Source organism: Scyliorhinus torazame, chromosome 11 (genome assembly GCF_047496885.1).
Source record: "Scyliorhinus torazame isolate Kashiwa2021f chromosome 11, sScyTor2.1, whole genome shotgun sequence".
Classification (NCBI taxonomy): Eukaryota; Metazoa; Chordata; class Chondrichthyes; order Carcharhiniformes; family Scyliorhinidae; genus Scyliorhinus; species Scyliorhinus torazame.
The window spans coordinates 26,373,071-26,393,487 of NC_092717.1; the positions used below are offsets into that span (position 1 = coordinate 26,373,071).

Sequence of the window (20,417 nt, forward strand, 5' to 3'; positions counted from 1 at the left end):
TAAAGGGCCTTGGTGAGGCCACACCTGGAATATTGTGAGGAGTTTTGGTCTCCTTACCTGGGGAAGGATGTTCTTGCTAGAAGAGGGAGTGCAGAGAAGATTTACTAGATTGAGTCCTGGGATGGTGGGACTGACGTATGAACAGAGATTGAGTCTGTTAGGACTATATCTGCTGGAGTTCAGAAGAATTAAGGGAGATCACATAGAAACCTATAAAATTCTAACAGGACTGGAAAGGATAGATGCAGGAAGGAAATTCCCGATGGTGGGGATGTCCAGAACCAGGGGTCTGGGGATACAGGGTCGACCATTTAGGGCAGAGATGATGAGAAATTTCTTTACCAGAGTGGTCAGCCTGCGGAATTTGTTACCACGGAATGCAGCTGAGGCGAAAACATTGTATGTTTTGAAGACGAGTTAGATGTAGCATTTGGGGCAAAGGGAATCAATGGATATTTGGGGTCGGGGGGGTGGAGGTGGGATTAAGCTATTGAGTTGGATGATCAGCCATGATCGTAATGAATGATGGAGCAGGCTCAAAGGGCCAAACGGCCTCCTCCTGCTCCTATTGCCTGTTTCTATGTAAGGTATGTGAAATTGCTTCTCAATACAGTTTGCAATGAAATGACAGCAACCCTGCTAAACACTTTTCACAAAGCTTGAAAATGTTATATATATTAGAAAATAACAAAATGTCTACATACTGGGGCAATTAAAATATTAAAGGGAAGATAAAAAACATTTTGGCAGGAAGTGCTCATCCACTTATTTGTTTACATTCTTAAAAGAACAGCCACCTTGTTTTGTACAGATTATCAGAGGAAGGGTGAATGTGCATAATCCAGCAGCAAATGTGTCCAATCAAGCAGGTATTAGGGGAAAAAATTGCAGAACTGCACATTTTAACACATTAGTTAGAAGTACTTTTTAAAAAAAAATACATGGGGCCAGAAGGTAACAGGAGGCAGGCTCAATTCTAGGTCACAAACCCACCTCGGTCACAATCCAGTACAGGCAGCAATTTACTCCTGGTCGATGAAAATTAGATAAAGGGCAGGGCTGCTGTTCAATTAAGTAGTCTGGGTGCAGGAACAGAGGCACAGTAGGCAGGATAAAACACATACCTCAGCCAACAGTGTGCCTGGTTGGGAAGTCAAAATTAAAACATTGTTGAAAGATATAAAACGACACCGCTCAGTCCAAGTAGCCCAGCATCGCTTATTTGTTGTGCACGTTACCGCTGCACTTTCTTTTTTGATGGTCTATTTGTGATGGTGCCGTACTTATTACAGATCCACCGTTCTTCTTGTTCAGGTGATGTCCAAGCCTTGCGGACTGACCTAATGCCCAGTCAATAACCAGCCCCCAAGACTGTAAGGATCCCACCCCACCTGTTCACCCTCTTCCTTAATGAGCTCCCAAAACTTCTCAGTCCACGCAGTGAACTGTTTCCGCCACCTGAATGTTTTCCTTTCACCTTCAACCAAACTTCCCTGCCTGACTCACTTCTATTCATGTCTTCCTCACTAGGCACAATCACTGAGAGTTCCCTAGTCCCACCCTGATCCCGCAAAGTTACATTATAGGTTGTGCTTCTATTCCAAGGTCCACCCTCTTTCCAATGCTGAAGAAAATAACTACCACTGGAAAAAGAGGTGGAACTTCCACCTGCATTGCAGGGCGGCAATTTATTTTTCGTCCTAATTGAGGACGGGAAAATCTAAGCTCTGTTGTGCTGAACAGGAACTTCACAAATCTACCTGTTTAAAAAAACTATGTGGAAATCAATATTGGATTCGAGACAGCTGGGGGAACCTATTTCCTCTGCTTTTACCAACATTACAAATGCAAGTCAGCTTCATTTCTGCTACTTGGAAATGTCTGTTGTATAGGATTTAAATGTTTTCTCTATAAATAAAAAGACTTGACATAAACACATATCTAAAGAGCAAGTTATATCTCATGAGATTAGAACAATTAAGGAAAAGGTTGTGTACGTACTGACAGGTCAGGGGTAGCAAGGAAAGACAGTGATTAAACACTGCAGAAATATTTAGAATCGTGACAAGATGCTATATTTCAGAGTACTCGTTCTAATGATGCTTTGCCAATCATTGTGCTCAAGTCCCATAACTTAATATCCTGGAGATAATGCTGGCTCCCAAAAGATTATGTTTTTAAAACAAAATCAAATTTCCTCTTCAGCTGGCAACTTTTTCCTAACTTGAATGGCTGATGTGTAATTTATGTTCTCACTTGTTAACACTCCCCACCTCAATTATGGTACCAATCTGGCTAGATAAGAAATGGGCATGATGTTCATACTTTGAATATACTGGCGAGTATACAAGAAATATTTGAAACTTACACATCCTCAATAAACTTGAAATCAGCTTTTTTTCCCTGCTTATATACATGTACATCTCTGTCCTATTGACTCAGTGTTATCTGAAAAGCCTCAAAACACTATGGAACTTGCATCGACTATTTTAAGCTATTTAATACGTTCAGTAAAATTAAATTCACTTTTGAAATAAAGAAAGACTGTTTAATAAATAAAAAAAAATAACATTGACGTAATTGTTGAAACATACTAGGAACTTCACATATTATTTCCTGACCCTAAATTATATTTCCTCTCAGGCAAACTGCCTGTGGAAATGTGAGCAACGTCAGCATCTCTCCCAGAGTGGCCCAAAGCCAACTGCTATTGAACTTCACGTCACAGCCTATCCACAAATGGGCCCAAACAAATCTTTATCCCTTAATGTTTGCTCATCGGTAGGATTTTGTAACACCAGAGTTTTGCTTAAATTTGTCTTTGCAAATAAGTTCACTAATTACATCAGGCAAGAGATTTTCCCCTTGCATTTCAGCTTAACAGAACTTTTGCAGTGCAGGAGGCCATTTGGCCCATCAAGTCTGCACAGATTCTCTGGCAGAGCATTCTATAAAGTCTTGCCCCTGCAACCCTGCACATTCTCTCCTTTCAAACAACAATCAAAATCTCTTCTGAATACCTCGATTGAATCTCCCTCCACCACACAGTCAGAAAGGAAGTTGGTTCCAGACTCCAACCACCCGATGGATTTAAAAAATCTTCCTCAAATCACTTTTCCTCCTTTTGTCAATTATTTTGAATCTGTGCCTTCCAGGTCTTAATGCTCTCGAGTGGGAACAGTTTCTCACAATTTGCCCTGTCTGTATCCTTTAGGACCTTGAACACCTGTATCAGGTTTCCTCTCAACCTTCTTTTCGCCAAGGAAAACAGTTCAACTGCAAGCCTTGGAATGAGTGTGTTCTGCCTGAATTATAGGATGTGGGATAATTTCATAAACTGGTAGCCCAAGGAAGCAATGATTCAGTCCCCAATTATTCTCTTTGTTGCCATGACCAAATTGGGGACCCCCATTAATAGCTTCCATTTACATAGCACCTTTAATTTAGTAGAATTTCCAGAAGTGCTTCACTGGGGTACTAGCACACAAAATCAAGCCATATATAAGATATTAGGACAGAGGGCCAAAGCTTGATTAATGTAGCAGGTTTTAAGGAATGTTTGAAAGGACAGTGGTTGAGAGGCATGAAGGTTTAGAAAGGCAATTCCAATGCCTATAGCTGTGGCTGTTGAAGGCAATAAGAATTGGGGACACACAAGAGGCCAGGGTTCGATGGGAGCACAGATCCTGGAAGGATGCCGGGCAGGACAAGGTTGCAAAGATAGAGTGGGAAAGACTTGCAAAAATGATGAAAATTTTAAAATTGAGCCACTGCTTAACTAGGAGTCAAAATAGATTAGTCAGAGATGGGTGAATAGGCTTGCCACAAGTTAGAATGTGGGTAACAGAGTTTTGGTTGAGCTTTGGGATACTCTGGGAGAATTGCTGATGCTGCTCACACTTCCACACGTAGCCTGCTTGAGAGGAAATATAATTTAGGGCCAGGGAATAATACGTAAAGCTCCTTGTATATTTCAACAATTAGTTCAATGGCATTGTTTTCAAATTTATTAAACAGTCTTCCCCTATTTCAAAAGTAAATTAATTTTACTAAACATATTAAGTAGCTTGAAAAAGTCAACATAAGTTCCAATGCGTTTTGAGGCTTTTCAGATGCCACTGAATCAAAAGAATGGAAATGTACATGTGCACAATAAGAAACTGAATGAGATTTGTAAGGTGTTTACAATGGAAGGTCAGCTAGGGAGCATCAAAATTGTCAAATCTAGAAGTAACAAACACATGGGTGAGGGTTTCAACAAGGGATAAACTGAGGCAGGGATGGACACAGAATGTTAGAGATGGAAGGATGCAGCCTCATTATATAGGAAGTTCAGCTCAAATTCAAATCGGACAGCATGGTCGTAAACAAGCTGAGGAATGGAATCAGTAGCTAGAGAACAGATTTTGTGACTTGATCAATTTTATGATCAGAACCTGAAGGTAGAGTTTAGGGTGGGTGGGGGTGGGGGGGGGGGGATGTGTGGATGCTGCCGAGAGAAGCAGTGAAAAACTATATATACAGCAAGGTTACCCAAATATTGACCAACAAATTGTAGTCTAGGATGCCGAAGATATCCTATGATTAAAGCTCCAACTTAAGTATTCAATATATTGGCTTTTACAGCTACTTGATCCGCTTAGTTACAGTCAAGATGACATCTAGGCGGAGTTATTGTTCATCAATTGGCAGATCCGCAATGATAAGTAACTGGCATCCCTTTTGAATTTATCAATTAAGTCTAAGCTAAATTTCACATAACATGATACATTTCATATGTCACATTGCTGTTGGTTTAAATAAATGCAGTTATGCTGTGACAATAGTAAATTTAGCAAAAAATGCTCTGCGGTTGATTTCCAGGTTATTTAGTAATTATGCTTTTTGGCATATTTATGGGCCTCATGTTATGGGATAATTTTAAAGCTTCTTCTCATTCAGATGAGATGATTTACTGAAATGTTGAGTTTATTATAAAGGATGTAATAACAGAGCATTTAGAAATATATAATATAATCAAGCAGAGCCAGCATAGCTTCAAGAAGGGGAACTCATGCCTGAGAAATTTCCCAGAATTTTTTGAGGTGGTAACGAACAGGATAGATAATAGGGAACCAGTAGATGTAATATACCTGATTCGCAAAAGGCCTTTGATAAGGTACTACACAAAAAGCTACTTAATAAGATAAGTATTGGTAGTAGTATATTAGCATGGATAGAGGATTGGTTAACTGATATAAGAGAGGTAGTTGGGTTAAGAGGGGCATTTTTAGTGGCAACCTGCAACTAGTAGCGTGACATTGGGATCAGTGCGAGGCCATAATTATTTACAATATATATTAATGACAGTCTACATAAACATAACGTCTTCAGGTTCAGGCATGTACCAGCCTCCCCGAACAGGCGCCGGAATGAGGCGACTAGGGGCTTTTCACAGTAACTTCATTTGAAGCCTACTTGTGACAATAAACGATTTTCATTTCATTTCATTTCATGTATTCGTGGGTAGCATTGATTGCAATAGCAGTTTACCTGCACAGTAATTAATAGAAGGCATCTTTAGGGGGCTGGTTTAGCACAGTGGGCTAAGACAGCTGGCTTGTAATGCAGAACAAGACCAGCAGCGTGGGTTCAATTCCGGTTCCAGCTTCCCCGAACAGGCGCCGGAATGTGGCGACTAGGGGCTTTTCACAGTAACTTCATTGAAGCCTACTTGTGACAATAAGCGATTATTATTATTATTTAACCAGGACTCTGGTGAAAAGCCTCATCCTTGATGTAGCTGCTTTTTCAATTAAGACTTGGCTGTTGATCAGATGTTGCCCCACACAAGATGCAAAATTATTTTGAGATCACTGCTAAAGATTAAGTCAAGTGACAGTTTCTCAAGTGCAATTAAGGATGGACAATAATTGCTGCCACCCAAATGCCAAGAATGAACAAAACAAAGTGATCTCTGGATAGTTGTTTCCTGCTTTTTGTTGAACTCCCTATCACTGAGTGTGGGAACATTGAAAATACAAACTGTGCAGTTGAATATTTCACGCTCTTTGTGAACCCAGTGCATTAATTTGAAAATTTTAAACTCTGGATTCTATAGTACAATTATCACAAATATATGAGTGTATCATTGAATAACACAGGCTGCCAAGCTTGTTTCCATTTGGTTGATGTACAATTTATTTCATAAAAAGACAAATAAATGTAACTAATAACAGAGTAACAAAATTATTATTAGACATTTAAGGGTCATGAATGGGCATGCTGAACAGGTCACTCGGGCTTCAAAATAGCATTAAAATATTATATTGTGAGCTATATGTCCATTAAAATGTACATTTCGGACTTCCGGTTGCGGCAGGGATGAGCTAGCCGCACGTTTCGGCGGCTCCAGTTCCGACGGAACTTCGGGCTCTTTTAAGAGCCCCAACGGGGACTTGGACGGCCGTAAAACCCGGTGCGAGGCGCGAGGGAAGGGAGTCCCCCACGAACGATGGAGGGAAAAACCGGCGGCGGCGGCTGCAGCCCGAAGAATCTGCAGCCAGAAGGTCAGAGGGAGTGGAACAAAATGGCGGCGGAGAGACCATAGGTGACATGGGGGCCTGAGCAGGACGAGGTGGTGAGACGGTGCGTGGACCTGCTGAAGAAGGAGGTAATGACCCCGTTGTTACAGGCAATTGAGGGGCTTAAGGAGACTTTAAAGACCCAGGAGACTGAACTTTGCGTGTTGGAGCAGAAGGTATCAGGTATTGAGGACGAGGTCCTGGGCCTGGCGGTCAAGACTCAGACGCACGAGGCACTTCATAAAAAGTGTGCTGATAGGATTGAGGCCCTTGAAAATGGAGCGCAAAGGAAGAACCTTAGGATACTAGGTCTCCCAGAGGGTGTGGAAGGAGTGGACTGTGGAGCGTACGCAAGTAAGATGCTGAGCTCACTGATGGGCGCTGAGGCCCCTGCGGGCCCCATGGAGGTGGAGTGGGCAAATCGGATCCCGGCGAGAAGACCAAAAGCGGGAGAACCACCGAGGGCGATAATCGTGCGATTCTACCGCCTTAAGGACAGAGAAGAGGTCCTGAGATGGGCTAAAAAGGTGCGGAGTAGCAGATGGGAGAATGCGGTGGTAAGGATCTACCAGGATTGGAGTGCGGAGGTGGCGAGAAGGATGGCGAGCTTCAACCGAGCCAAAGAGGTTTTGCACAAAAGGAAGGTGAAGTTTGGGATGCTGCAGCCGGCAGGACTATGGGTCACGCATCAGGAGAGACACTATTATTTTGAGACGGCGGAGAAAGCATGGTCCTTCATCAATGAAGAGAAACTGGACCGGAACTGAGGGACTGATGCTGCAGGGAACTGTTATTGTTGTTATTATTGTTTTTGTTAATGGGATGGTGAAAGTAAATCAAGAAGTAAACAGGGAAGGGGGGGGGACACTGGGGAAATGTGGGCGCCGGTGAGGGGGGAGAGGCGGGACATAGTCAGAGAATGGGGAAGGAGAGGGGGAGGGGAAAGGGAGCTGCGCCATAAGAGGCGGGTCAGGTAAAGGGATGTTCCCGCGCCAGAAAGAATAAGGCGGGAAAACAGGCACAAGGCGGATGGGAGTTCCCTCACACCGGGGGGGCCGAGGAGCGAGCAGGAGTAGCCGGGGTCAGTTGAAGTCAGCTGACTTACGGAAGTGATATGGGGGGAGCAATCAAGCTAGATAGGGATCTAGCGGGGGGGGGGGGGGGGGGAGACGACAACTGGGTTGCTGCTGCGGAAATCCAAAAGGAAATGGCTAAAGAGAGGGTGGTCGGGGGCGGAATGCGACGCTGGGGGAGCGAGCGGGAGCGCGGAGGCGGGATATGGGACTGGCCTAGAGAAGGTAATGGCTAGTCGACACGGGAGGGGAGCAGGTAGCCCCCCAGTGAGGCTGATCACGTGGAACGTGAGAGGCCTGAATGGACCGATAAAAAGGGCCCGAGCGCTCGCGCATTTGAAAGGACTAAGGGCAGACGTGGTTATGCTCCAAGAGACGCACCTAAAGGTGGCGGACCAAGTTAGGCTAAGGAAAGGATGGGTGGGACAGGTGTTCCACTCAGGACTGGACGCAAAGAACAGAGGGGTGGCCATTTTGGTGGGGAAATGGGTAGCATTTGAAGCAAAGAACATCGTAGCAGATAGTGGAGGTAGATATGTAATGGCGAGTGGTAGGCTGGAGGGAATGGAGGTCGTGTTGGTTAATGTGTATGCCCCAAATTGGGACGATGCGGGGTTCATGAGACGGATGCTGGGGCGTATTCCGGACCTGGAGGCAGGAAATTTGATTTTAGGAGGGGACTTCAATACGGTGCTGGACCCGGGGCTAGATAGATCCAGCTCAAGGACTGGAAGAAGGCCGGCAGCGGCCAAGGTACTTAAGGGGTTTATGGACCAAATGGGGGGAGTGGATCCATGGCGATTTCTTAGACCCAGGGCTAGGGAGTATTCCTTCTTCTCCCACGTCCATAAAGTGTACTCCCGGATAGATTTTTTTGTTTTAGGAAGGTCGTTGATCTCTAGGGTGGAAGAAGCTGAATACTCAGCCATAGCGGTTTCGGATCATGCCCCACATTGGGTGGACCTGGAAGTAGGAGAGGACAGGGAGCAGAGAACACTCTGGCGATTAGATGTGGGACTGATGGCGGATGAGGGAGTGTGTGCAAGAGTGAGGGGGTGTATCGAGAGATACCTGGAGGTCAATGACGACGGCGAGGTCCCTGTGGGAGTGGTCTGGGAAGCACTAAAAGCGGTGGTCAGAGGAGAGCTGATTTCTATTGGGGCCCACAAAAGGAAAACCGAGGCCAAGGAAAGGGATAGATTACTGGGGGAGATTTTAAGGGTGGACAGGGAATTTGCAGAGACCCCGGAGGAGGAGCTGTACAGGGAGAGGAGACGACTCCAGACCGAGTTTGACCTTCTGACCACCAGAAAGGCGGAGGTACTGTGGAGGAAGGCACAGGGGAGGAGGTATGAATATGGGGAAAAGGCTAGTCGCCTGTTGGCGCACCAACTGCGAAAGAGGGCAGCAGCGAGGGAGATAGGAGGAATTAGGGATGAAAGGGGAGACACTGTGCGAAGGGCAGGAAAGATAAATGAGGTGTTTAAGACCTTTTATGAAGAACTGTATAGGTCTCAGCCCCCAGAGGGAGAGGAGGGGATGCGGCAGTTCCTGGACCAGTTGAGGTTCCCGAAAGTGGAGGAGCAGGCGGTGGCAGGCCTGGGGGCGCCGATTGAGGTGGACGAGGTTATTAAGGGACTGGGAAGCATGCAAGCAGGGAAAGCCCCGGGGCCGGACGGGTTCCCGGTGGAATTCTACAGAAAATATGTGGACTTGTTGGCCCCGTTGTTGGCGAGGACGTTCAATGAGGCCAGGGAAGGGGGGACACTACCCCCGACAATGTCGGAGGCGACGATATCGCTAATTTTGAAGAGGGACAAAGATCCGATGCAGTGTGGGTCCTATAGACCTATTTGACTATTGAACGTGGACGCCAAACTGCTAGCAAAGGTGCTGGCATCGAGGATAGAGGACTGTGTCCCAGGGGTGGTGCACGAAGACCAGACAGGGTTCGTAAAAGGGAGGCAATTGAATGTTAACGTGCAACGGCTATTAGGGGTGATAATGATGCCCTCAGTGGAGGGGGAGGCAGAGATAGTGGCGGCAATGGACGCAGAGAAGGCATTTGATAGGGTGGAGTGGGAGTATTTATGGGAAGTGTTAAGGAGGTTTGGGTTTGGGAACGGATTTATTCGCTGGGTTAGACTACTTTATGGGGCACCGACGGCAAGCGTAGTTACAGGTCGACATAGATCGGAGTATTTCCGATTATATAGGGGAACAAGGCAGGGATGCCCGCTGTCTCCATTGTTGTTTGCTCTGGCAATTGAACCTCTGGCCATGGCGCTGAGAGACTCCAGGAAATGGAGAGGGGTGACTAGAGGGGGAGAAGAACACGGAGTCTCGTTATACGCGGATGACCTATTGCTATACGTGTCGGACCCAGCGGGGGGGATGATAGAGGTTATGCGAATCTTGAGGAGGTTCGGGGAATTTTCGGGGTATAGGTTAAACATGGGGAAGAGTGAATTATTTGTGATACATCCAGGGGACCAGAGTAGAGAGATAGAAGGCTTACCACTAAGGAAAGTGGAAAGAAACTTCCGATACTTGGGGATTCAGATCGCTAGGAGCTGGGGAACCTTGCACAGACTTAATCTGACACGGCTGGTAGAACAAATGGAGGAGGACTTTAAGAGGTGGGACATGCAGCCTTTATCGCTGGCGGGCAGGGTGCAAGCAATTAAGATGATGGTCCTCCCGAGGTTCTTGTTTGTATTTCAATGTCTCCCTATTTTAATCACCAGGACCTTTTTTAATAAAATAGATAGGAGCATTACGAGCTTTGTGGGGGCAGGGAAAGTTCCGAGAGTAAGGAGGGGTTTCCTTCAGCGCAGTAGGGACAGAGGAGGACTGGCACTACCGAACTTGGGAGATTATTATTGGGCCGCCAATGTGGCAATGATACGTAGATGGATGATGGAGGGTGAGGGAGCGGCGTGGAAAAGGCTGGAGAGAAGGTCCTGTAAAGGGACGAGTCTAGAGGCGCTGGTGACGGCGCCGCTACCGTTCTCACCGAAAAAGTACACCACGAACCCGGTGGTGGCGGCAACACTGAACATATGGGGACAGTGGAGGCGACAGAGAGGGGTGCGGGGAGCCCTGGTGGGGTCCCCTATCAGGAACAACCATAGGTTCGCCCCAGGAAGAATGGATGGAGGATTTCAAAGCTGGTACCAGTTGGGAATTAGGAAGGTGGGAGATTTATTCATAGATGGGACTTTTGCGAGCTTGGGAGCACTGGAGGAAAAGTATAAGTTACCCCGGGGGAATTTCTTGAGATATATGCAGGTGAGGGCGTTTACTAGACAACAGGTGAGGGAATTTCCGCGGCTCCCGACACAGGGGATACAGGACAGGGTGCTTTCAGGCGTGTGGGTCGGAGAGGGCAAGGTGTCAAGAGATTTATAGTGAGATGAGGGAAGAGGGGGAGGAGTCGGTGGGCGAACTAAAAAGAAAGTGGGAAGAAGAATTAGGGGAGGATATAGAGGAGGGTATGTGGGCTGATGCCCTAAGCAGGGTAAATTCCTCTTCCTCATGCGCCAGGCTTAGCCTGATTCAATTTAAGGTGCTACATAGAGCACACATAACGGGGGCAAGATTGAGCAGGTTCTTTGGAGTGGAGGACAAATGTGGGAGGTGTGGCGGGAGCCCGGCAAACCACGCACATATGTTTTGGGCGTGCCCGGCACTGGAAGGGAATTGGAAGGGAGTGACGGGAGTGATTTTGCAGGTGGTGAAGGCCCGGGTCGAACCAGGCTGGGGGATAACTCTATTTGGAGTTGCGGAAGAGCCGGGAGTGCAGGAGGCGAAAGAGGCCGATGTCGTGGCCTTTGAGTCCCTCGTAGCCCGGCGCAGGATCCTACTCATGTGGAAGGAGGCGAAACCCCCCGGACTGGAGGCCTGGGTAAACGATATGGCGGGGTTTATTAAACTGGAGCAGATAAAGTTTGCCCTGAGAGGATCGGCTCAAGGGTTCACCAGGCGGTGGCAGCCATTTCTCGACTACCTAGGGGAACGTTAGAGGGAAGACGGATGACCAGCAGCAGCAACCCAGGGGGGAGGGGGGGGGAGGAGGCTCAGTTGAGTATAGGTCAATAAAGTACGAGGTTTTGTTACTTGTATATTATTATTATTATTATTAAAAAGTTAAAAAATTTCTGTTTTGTTACTGTTATCGTTTCGCTTGTTTTGTAAGCGGGAAAAGTGATGCTCAGGGGAAAAAAAATTCAATAAAATATATATTTTTTTAAAAAATGTACATTTCTTCTAGTACATAATTCTGTGAAATGTGTAGAACAATGAGAATGCACAATTCATAATAACCTCCTTTTTCATGCAAAATAAATCTGTATTTTCAAAGCTAAAGATTCTTCTACGGTGCCTAATATTCTTGCACTGGCCCTGGGTTTGTAACTTGTGTTTACAGCCTCTTAAGAACCTACTTATTATCCATTTCTTCAATGTGCCCTGAGAAACCTTATATCAATTCAGTAAATATAGTAGCACTGGAAGCAGACACATTTCTCCTCAAGAAACAGTAATGTTACAGAGATAACCCCCCCACACTCCCATGCAGTCACAGCATACTGCCTCCTAATTATTCAAAACAGCTGAATACAAAATATAGCACTAAACAGTTTGATAATTACTATTAACATTCAGTTTATCATCATCGCAAATTAATAGGACAATGATACAGGTTTTAATAATGAAACTGGGCCAGAGTGTGTGTTTATACGGAAGAACAAAAGCTGGAGCTTGTCACATTTGATACCTGCGCTACATTATAGAAAGAATTAGGCACTACATCTATGTATCGAGGCTAGATATTTTAAATATCTAATAGTCTTGCAGCAATTCCAGCTTTCCATAACACTGTTCAACCTATGTAGTTTAAATCCTGATGAATGTAAGAAATTGGTATACATTTTGCATAATATCAACCTCATGCAGAAATGATTTTAAATGCCTGGATTAGGGTGTGTCTGTGTTCTGCAATAATATTTTTTTTTAAATCCTGGTTTAAAAGAAAAACAGATACTGCGGCTGCATAAGATATAATTAAGGTGTTGGAAATGTGAGATCAGTTATTTCAAACCATGCTTATGTTTAAATGGAGAGGCCTAAAGGGGTTTTGTTATGACTTCTTGAGAGTAGATAATTAGAGACATTGGGCTGGATTCTCCGTTTGGGAGACGATATTCTCCCAATGGAGCTGAATTGCACCAGTTTTATGATCCTCTTGAGGTCGTAAAGTGGGATGCAATTCAGTTTTCCACGCCATGGAAATTTATGCATGGACGTGGAACATGAGAGATTCCCAGGGAATCCTGCTATTGGGCCGCCATCTTGAGCAGACAACATGATAGTAAGGTCCCGCAGCCGCCCATCACGCTTCCTGCCGTGGCCCCCCCACCCCGTAAATCGGCCCCGATCCCCCCACCGCACGGCAGGTCCACCCCTCAGTTGCCTGGGTGCCCCCCCCCCCCCCCCCGTCCCACAGGGACCACTGTAATGGGGGCCTCCGAGGAATGGACATGTGGAGCTGTAAGGTAGGTATTACAGCTATAAGTGTTTCCAAGAGCCCCTGTCTGGACTGCTCTCTACCTTCCAGGCAGGGGTCTCTTTTCTGGGGGGTTGGGGGCCTTAGTCAGGGGTTCCCATGTCGTCAAGGGGTCCCTCTGGAGGGGTCTCCCTATGCGGTGTACGGTTTCCTCCTTGGCCCACCGCGATGTCCATCACACCAGGGCCATGACTGTAGTGACAAGTGATCCATGCCCATGTGATTCCCAGCCATGGACACCGGAGAATCATGGAAAGGTGGAGCTTAGGGCGGCGGGCCCTCTAAATAGATACAAATAACTCAATACGACCAATTTTCATTTATTCACTTGCTCCCGCTGGCGTGTGGAACTTGTTCACGCCGCCAGTAGGGGGTCAGAGCATTGCGCTTGGGCTGGCGTGTGGTGCCGGTCCTAATTTTGCCCGACTCCGTCCTGTCCCGATTATGGCACCTTCCCCTACTGCTCCTACAGCTACCATCCTAATTTTCCAACATCCCAAGCCCGTTCTGGCAGCAAAAAGCAACAGTACTTCAGGTGATGACACACAGTAGAAGGAAATCAACAAGAGAAAGAAATGAGTATTGTGGTAGCTTCTGGTACACTCGGCAGTAAGGAGGGAAGGCACTGCAACAGCAGAACTAAATTTCACATATGGACTGGCCAATAGGAAGAACTAGGAGGACAGGTGGCAAAGGCCCTTGGAGTGGATGGACGTAGCAAAGGTTGTAGGAGGGTGTGGGCAACAGTGGTTCTGCCTCTCTATTTTTGACAATATCATTTTTCGACATTCAACTGACTATAAATTTTGCAATTTGAATGAAAGGCCACATTCAACGGTGAAGGTGACAGCCAAACAAATCATCCCCAGGGGAGTGTGAAGAGCGATTCATTTCCTACAATCCAGAAACCTATTGAAACTCGTAACTGTCTAAAGGATGAAACGTAAAAAATGCAAAGTACTGGATATTAAAACAATGACTGCCACAGGCAGACACACCCAAACCTCTTGGAATTACTCAACGGGTTGAAGTAGTTCAAGCTAAGATTGCCCAACCACTCGAGAGATTGCAAATGACACAGGCAATGTCAACAAAGTCTTTAGCAGAGGAACAAATGTTCTCTCTCTCTTTTGGAATAAGAGCGTTGCCTGCTTCAAGAAGCTAACTTTCTCAGAAACCTACCAGCGAAACAAGTCTTTTAATAATTACAGCATCTTCTACATCTAACCGCATCCAAGAAACCAGCCAATCTAAATTAGCCACGATGTTTAAAACCTACGCCTCAAGGACAATCAAAGTACACAAACATATTTTCTGTTTTCTTTAAATTAGACTTGAACTCCCCTTATTTCTGATATGTGTGTCCCCGAATGACTGCATGAGGGCTGATGTCATGTTATTGTAATATTCTTGGGGTTAATCAATGATAAATTTGCTCCGACTCAAAAAAAAGTTTTGTTCGGCTCCTCATTGCTCACAGCTTAAATAGTCAAATACAGTCTAATTTGGAAAAGACATATTGTCAGAAAAAATAAACTGAGGAAGTTCAATAGAAGGGAATAATTCATCCCTTCCTACCTGATTGTAACAAGGTTGCAGCATGAAGGAGAGTAAGCAGATCTGAGGGGCTTTGGTAGGGGTGGAAGTGACATTCTCACTTCACCAACCATCTTCACAAACCTCTCAACCTACCCCCTCCAGCCGCCACCCACCCCACCGGTCATATTTCAGGAATGAGAATAGGAAACATTTCTTTACATAAACAGGTGTGGGGCATTGGAACACGTCTGCAAATAGCAACTGATGTTGGATCAATGAAATTGGGGGGGAAAGTCAGGTATATGGAATTAGGTCACAGATCAATCAGTATCGCAGTGAATAGCAGCGCAGACTTGAGACACTACTATTGTTCATATGTTCTGTGCCTCTGCTGACAATTAACATGAACATTAACAGAAAAATAAACGACTTCTATTTATACAGAACACTGGTCCAGATCCTCCAGTCAATGGCAAAGCTGGATTTATTGCTGCTGCCGGCAAAGTTTTCACCCGGTGATACTACACATTTTCAGTCAGGACGTTTGATCCAGGTTGAGCAGAAGTGGACCAGCAAAGCTTTTCACATAGCAGACAGGCAAGACCAAGAGAGGGCCACGTATCCTTTTTAACAACAATATGTTCCTTATTTACAACAGCATGTTCCGTATTTAGCTAAAAAATTTTAAAGGTCTCAAGTCTTTCAATGAATGAAGATTAGTCAATGGGTGGATAATGAGATGGATGGGTGAGTAGTCTGGTGGGGGTGTAGTCCAGTATTCGTGGGGATGGGGGTGAGGGGGTCAGGTGTTCAGTTGAGTAATGCTGGCTAATTACTGTGATAGACTAGGTGTTAGACTGTGTAACATTTGCAGGCCATGTATGCAGGTAACTTCCATGTATCTGCCCGGGGATGGGCCGGAGAATCCCCGCAACCGGGCCACGCTGCCCTGACACCGGCACGCGACTCTCCGCTCCGCTAAAAAGGCAGAGTCCGGCCGCCACCATCCACACCTGGTCGCAGCTGGCAGGAACTGTGCAGGGTCGGGGGGGGGGGGGGCTCTGACCCCGGGGGATGGTGCCTGGCCCGCAATCCGGGCCCACCGATCGGCGGGCTGGCCTCTCACTCCCCAGGCCTGTTGGCGCCACCGCGCATCCCGTGGTGCACAGTTCGCGCCGGGATGGGAGACTGGTGCGGTATGAACCGCTCCAGCGCCGTGCTGGCCCACTGCTGGGACCAGAATCAGTACTCACAGTGGCCCGCCCACGCTGTCGTGAAACGTGACGGCGTGGACACTCTGTCGTCAAATGGGAGAATCCCGCCCCCGGCCTTAGTTGCTGACACCGAGCTCAGTTTCGGAGACATTCGGAGAGCCCTGCATTTGAACTTTAAACGTCCCCGGCAATTTTAGTGCATATGCACATGTCGGGATACTGTGGGTCTTGACACGCATCTCCCAACTTACGTCCCATCTCTGACAATCTGGGTACTGGAAAATTTGGGCTATTATGTTGCGACTACCAAAATATTTAAAGCCTAGTTTTAAAAAAATATTTAATGATGGTGCATGAAGTAGAAGACGACCTGAACAATATTCCTCCCTCAATTATCTTTACCAGGAAAGATTAACTGGTCATTTTCTCAAAGGACATGTTGTGAACTTTTCTTACCCTTTGTATTTGATGGCCAAAGAGATAACCTGCAAGGCGAAAGGGGGAGGAGTTCACAGATGAAATTAAGAACATGCAGAAATATGTTAAAAGGGTGATCAGTGGCCTGAAAATTGCATTTAAAAATGTGTAAAAATTTACCAGTGCTTGTGGGAAATAGCATTTTCCAATAAAATCTCGATCTGTATAGCATAACTGATATTAGTGGGTATAGCTGGGGCCTAAATCATGACAAATTCATGCCACACTGTTATGTAGTGATAAGTGGTAAGCTGGTTTAGTTCAGTGGGCTAGACAGCTGGTTTATGATGCAGAACAAGACCAGCGGTGCGGCTTCAATTCCCGTACCAGCTGAGAATTCTGAATTCTCCCTCTGTGTACCTGAACAGGCGCCGGAATGTGGCGACTAGGGGCTTTTCACAGGAACTTCATTGCACTGTTAATGTAAGCCTACTTGTGACAATAAAGGTTATTTATTTATTTATTTTAGCGTTGGTCCCAGTTCAGGGTAGTGTTTCCACCGCACTTCAATTTTTATTGAAACATGCCGGATCGATCTATATATAGATTGTTAAAACAGAGACTGCTGATGACATCATTTGGTTTAAAGAAGATGGTGACTCTGACAAGATGAGGGAACTAAACTAACATATAAGCGATCTTACATGCAAATTATCCCTATGCGTAATAATAATCGTTTATTGTCAAAAGTAGGCTTCAATGAAGTTACTGCGAAAAGCCCTTGGTCGCCACATTCCGGCGCCTGTTCGGGGAAGCCGGTACAGGAATTGAACCCGCGCTGCTGGCATTGTTCTGTATTACAAGCCAGCTGTTTAGCCCACTGTGCTAAACCAGCCCCTATAATTGCTTCTTAATTGTTTATAATTGCATCTGCAATAATAGCAGTTCATTAGGTTTAGTTAATTTTTTGAAATTGTCAATACTGTTCTTAAAAACCGAGAAAGGAGAAATAAATGGCTAGAATGCAAAGACATTTAATCTTTTGAATAGGAAAAGGCAGAGTATTAACTCAATGGGCAGTTGATATCGTGGGCTGTAGCTCACCAAGAATTGGGTTGAGATTGGTCAAACAACTTTCAATAAGATCTTTGATAAAGAAGAAACTTTAATTCCATTAAACTATGCTGGATCCAAACATAAGTTCTATAATAAATAACCATATTAATTTTGCAGGAGATAACTATCAAGATTTTCTACACTTCAAATTGCAAGTTTGGAGTGAATGAAATTCGAAGTTGGCATGAGTCACATGTAAAAGTGTACCGTCATGCAAATGAAAAGATCAAATGTTAAATATACTTGTACCCTACTGGGAACAGAATTAAAGCCATTGTTAAAAGAAAGTTGTGGATGCTTTAGTATATACTCCCTAAAGCCCAATATCATGAAACCATACATAAAGCAAACACAGCTCTAGATTATATTCACATGATGACTCATTATAAAACATAACATACAATGTTTTCCCTTTACAAGACCTTGGGTAGGCATCAGTTAGAGAACTGTGTCCAGTTTTGGTCTGCTCATATGGTCTGGGGAATAAGGAGATCTGGAACTGGTGCATGGAAGGACCACAAGATACATTTTCAGCTCAATACCCCTTAGTTACCCAAATAAGTTCCAAGAGCTAGGTCTATATACTTTAGAGGCCCAGGACGGTTTGACTGATGTCTCGGAACCAATGAAGGTATTAAATTGTGATTATGTAGACCAATTAATTTAAAGTCATTAGGTTAGGGAAAACCAGGGAATCACGTTACAATTTAAGCAAGTGTAAAACTACATCAGATGGTTTCACAGATAATAATGAACCAGTGGAAAAGATTGCTGCTTTTTGCAGTGAATGCTGATCCATTGTATTCCTTCAAGTGAGAGCTGGACCTGTTTCTGGCTGAGTTGGAGATCACCTTGTACAAGAAGTAGGTATCCTGTAATATAAATTAGGGTCTATGTGATCTCCTGGACTTGTTCAGATTGCCAAATGAGATTTTCAGATGTCTTCTTGAATTGGACTAATTTCTTTTGCCTTTCCCTGGACAGTACATGTCTCCAGACACGTGGGGATTATCTGTATTATTTATGAGCAGGCTAGATATGCCGTTGAATCATTTCCTATTTGTTACTTTGTATATTTGTATGGTGTGACTGACTATTAGTTTTCCTAGTACTTTTTCTCCAGTGATAGCAATTCCTTTCAATTCTCCCTCCCTTTTGCACCTTGATTATCTATTATTGTTGGGATGCTTTTAGCATCTTCTACCATGAAAGGTACACAATACTTGTAAAAAGGGAGGAGGGAATAGAGAGTTATGATGAGAGATTTAGGCAAAGGACGGGAAGAGGTGCAAATGGAGCATAAACATCGGGATGAACTGATTGGGTGAATGCTTCAGGGCTGTTTGTCCATCACAGAATTAACTTTCCTTTTTAATTAAGAAAACTAATTTGTTCATTTTTAATTCAGCTACACTATTTGCATCTCCATGTTTTGTTCACTGAAATTCATAATTTCATAAATTGCTCAAGTTAATACTCGACACTGCATGTGCTTACATCAATTAGTCGCCCGAGGTGTGCTCTATTGCTCTAAGAAAATATGAACAGATATTACTCACAGTTGCATGTGATATCGTTAAGTAGCCATTCTTGACCGTGCATTTTCTTCTCTGCCAAACCTTTCGAAGACTACAATTTTAAAAATGCAAATAATCACATGATGTAACATAGAATTAATAAAAGTACGATACTCTTACTTATCCTCATCTATACATAAGAACATAAGAACTAGTAGCAGGAATAGGCCATCTGGCCACTTGAGCCTGCTCCGCCATTCAATGAGATCATGGCTGATCTTTTGTGGACTCAGCTCCACTTTCTGGTCCGAAAACCACAACCCTTAATCCCATTATTCTTCAAAAAACTATCTATCTTTATCTTAAAAACATTTAATGAATAAGCCTCAACGGCTTCACTGGGTAAGGAATTCCATAAATTCACAACCCTTTGGGTGAAGAAATTCCTCCTAAGCTCAGTCCTAAATCTACTTCCCCTTATTTTGAGGCTATGCCCCCTAGTTCTGCTTTCACCCGCCAGTGGAAACAACCTGCCCGCATCGATCCTATCTATTCTCCTCATAATTTTGTATGTTTCTAAAAGATCCCTCCGCATACTTCTAAATTCCAATGAGTACAGTCCCAGTCTACTCAACCTCTCCTCGGAATCTAACCCCCTCAACTCTGGGATTAACCGAGTGAATCTCCTCTGCACACCCTCCAGCGCCAATACGTCCTTTCTCAGGTAAGGAGACCAAAACTGAACACAATACTCCAGGTGTGGCCTCACCAACACCTTATATAATTGAAGCATAACCTTCCTAGTCTTAAACTCCATCCCTCTAGCAATGAAGGACAAAACTCCATTTGCCTTCTTAATCACCCGTTGCACCTGTAAACCAACTTTTTGCGACTCATGCACTAGCACACCCAGGTCTCTCTGCACAGCAACATATTTTAATATTTTATCATTTAGATAATAATCCCTTTTGCTGTTATTCCTTCCAAAATGGATAGCCTCACATTTGTATATACCATCTATATACACACAGATACACATATTGCATGTGCATAACCTGAAGTAAAAAGTAGCAGAAATCCTGCATCAGGCCAGAAAACAAAGCAGTGTGGTCATCATCTAGAAAGAAAAATATTGATGTTTTGGATTGGGATCCTTTACCAGAGTGAACTGTTTTTACCTGAAATATGAGTCTGTTATTTCCTTTGCTGATAGATTTGCTGGACGTTTCCATCACGTAACATTTCTTTTGGAAGGGGCAGAATTTCAATACAATACAAATCTGGAACTGAAAGTTTAATGACAACCCTGAAACCATTGTCAATTGTTGTAAAAACCCATCTGGATCACTAATGCCCTTTAGAGAAGGAAATCAGCCATGCTTACCTAAACTGGCCTATATCTGACTCCAGAT

The 20,417-nt window shown here is 44.6% G+C and overlaps 1 protein-coding gene across 3 annotated transcripts in view; it reads right to left on the minus strand.

Annotated features, from left to right (window-relative positions):
* Positions 1-20,417, minus strand: part of LOC140385184 (arf-GAP with SH3 domain, ANK repeat and PH domain-containing protein 1-like) — a 414,311-nt gene that overhangs the window by 163,733 nt on the left and 230,161 nt on the right. For all 3 annotated transcript variants that reach the window (XM_072467067.1, XM_072467065.1, XM_072467066.1), the window contains exon 13: positions 19,048-19,117. In XM_072467067.1, coding sequence (XP_072323168.1) covers positions 19,048-19,117 — 70 coding nt within the window. The remainder of the gene's footprint in view (positions 1-19,047; positions 19,118-20,417) is intronic.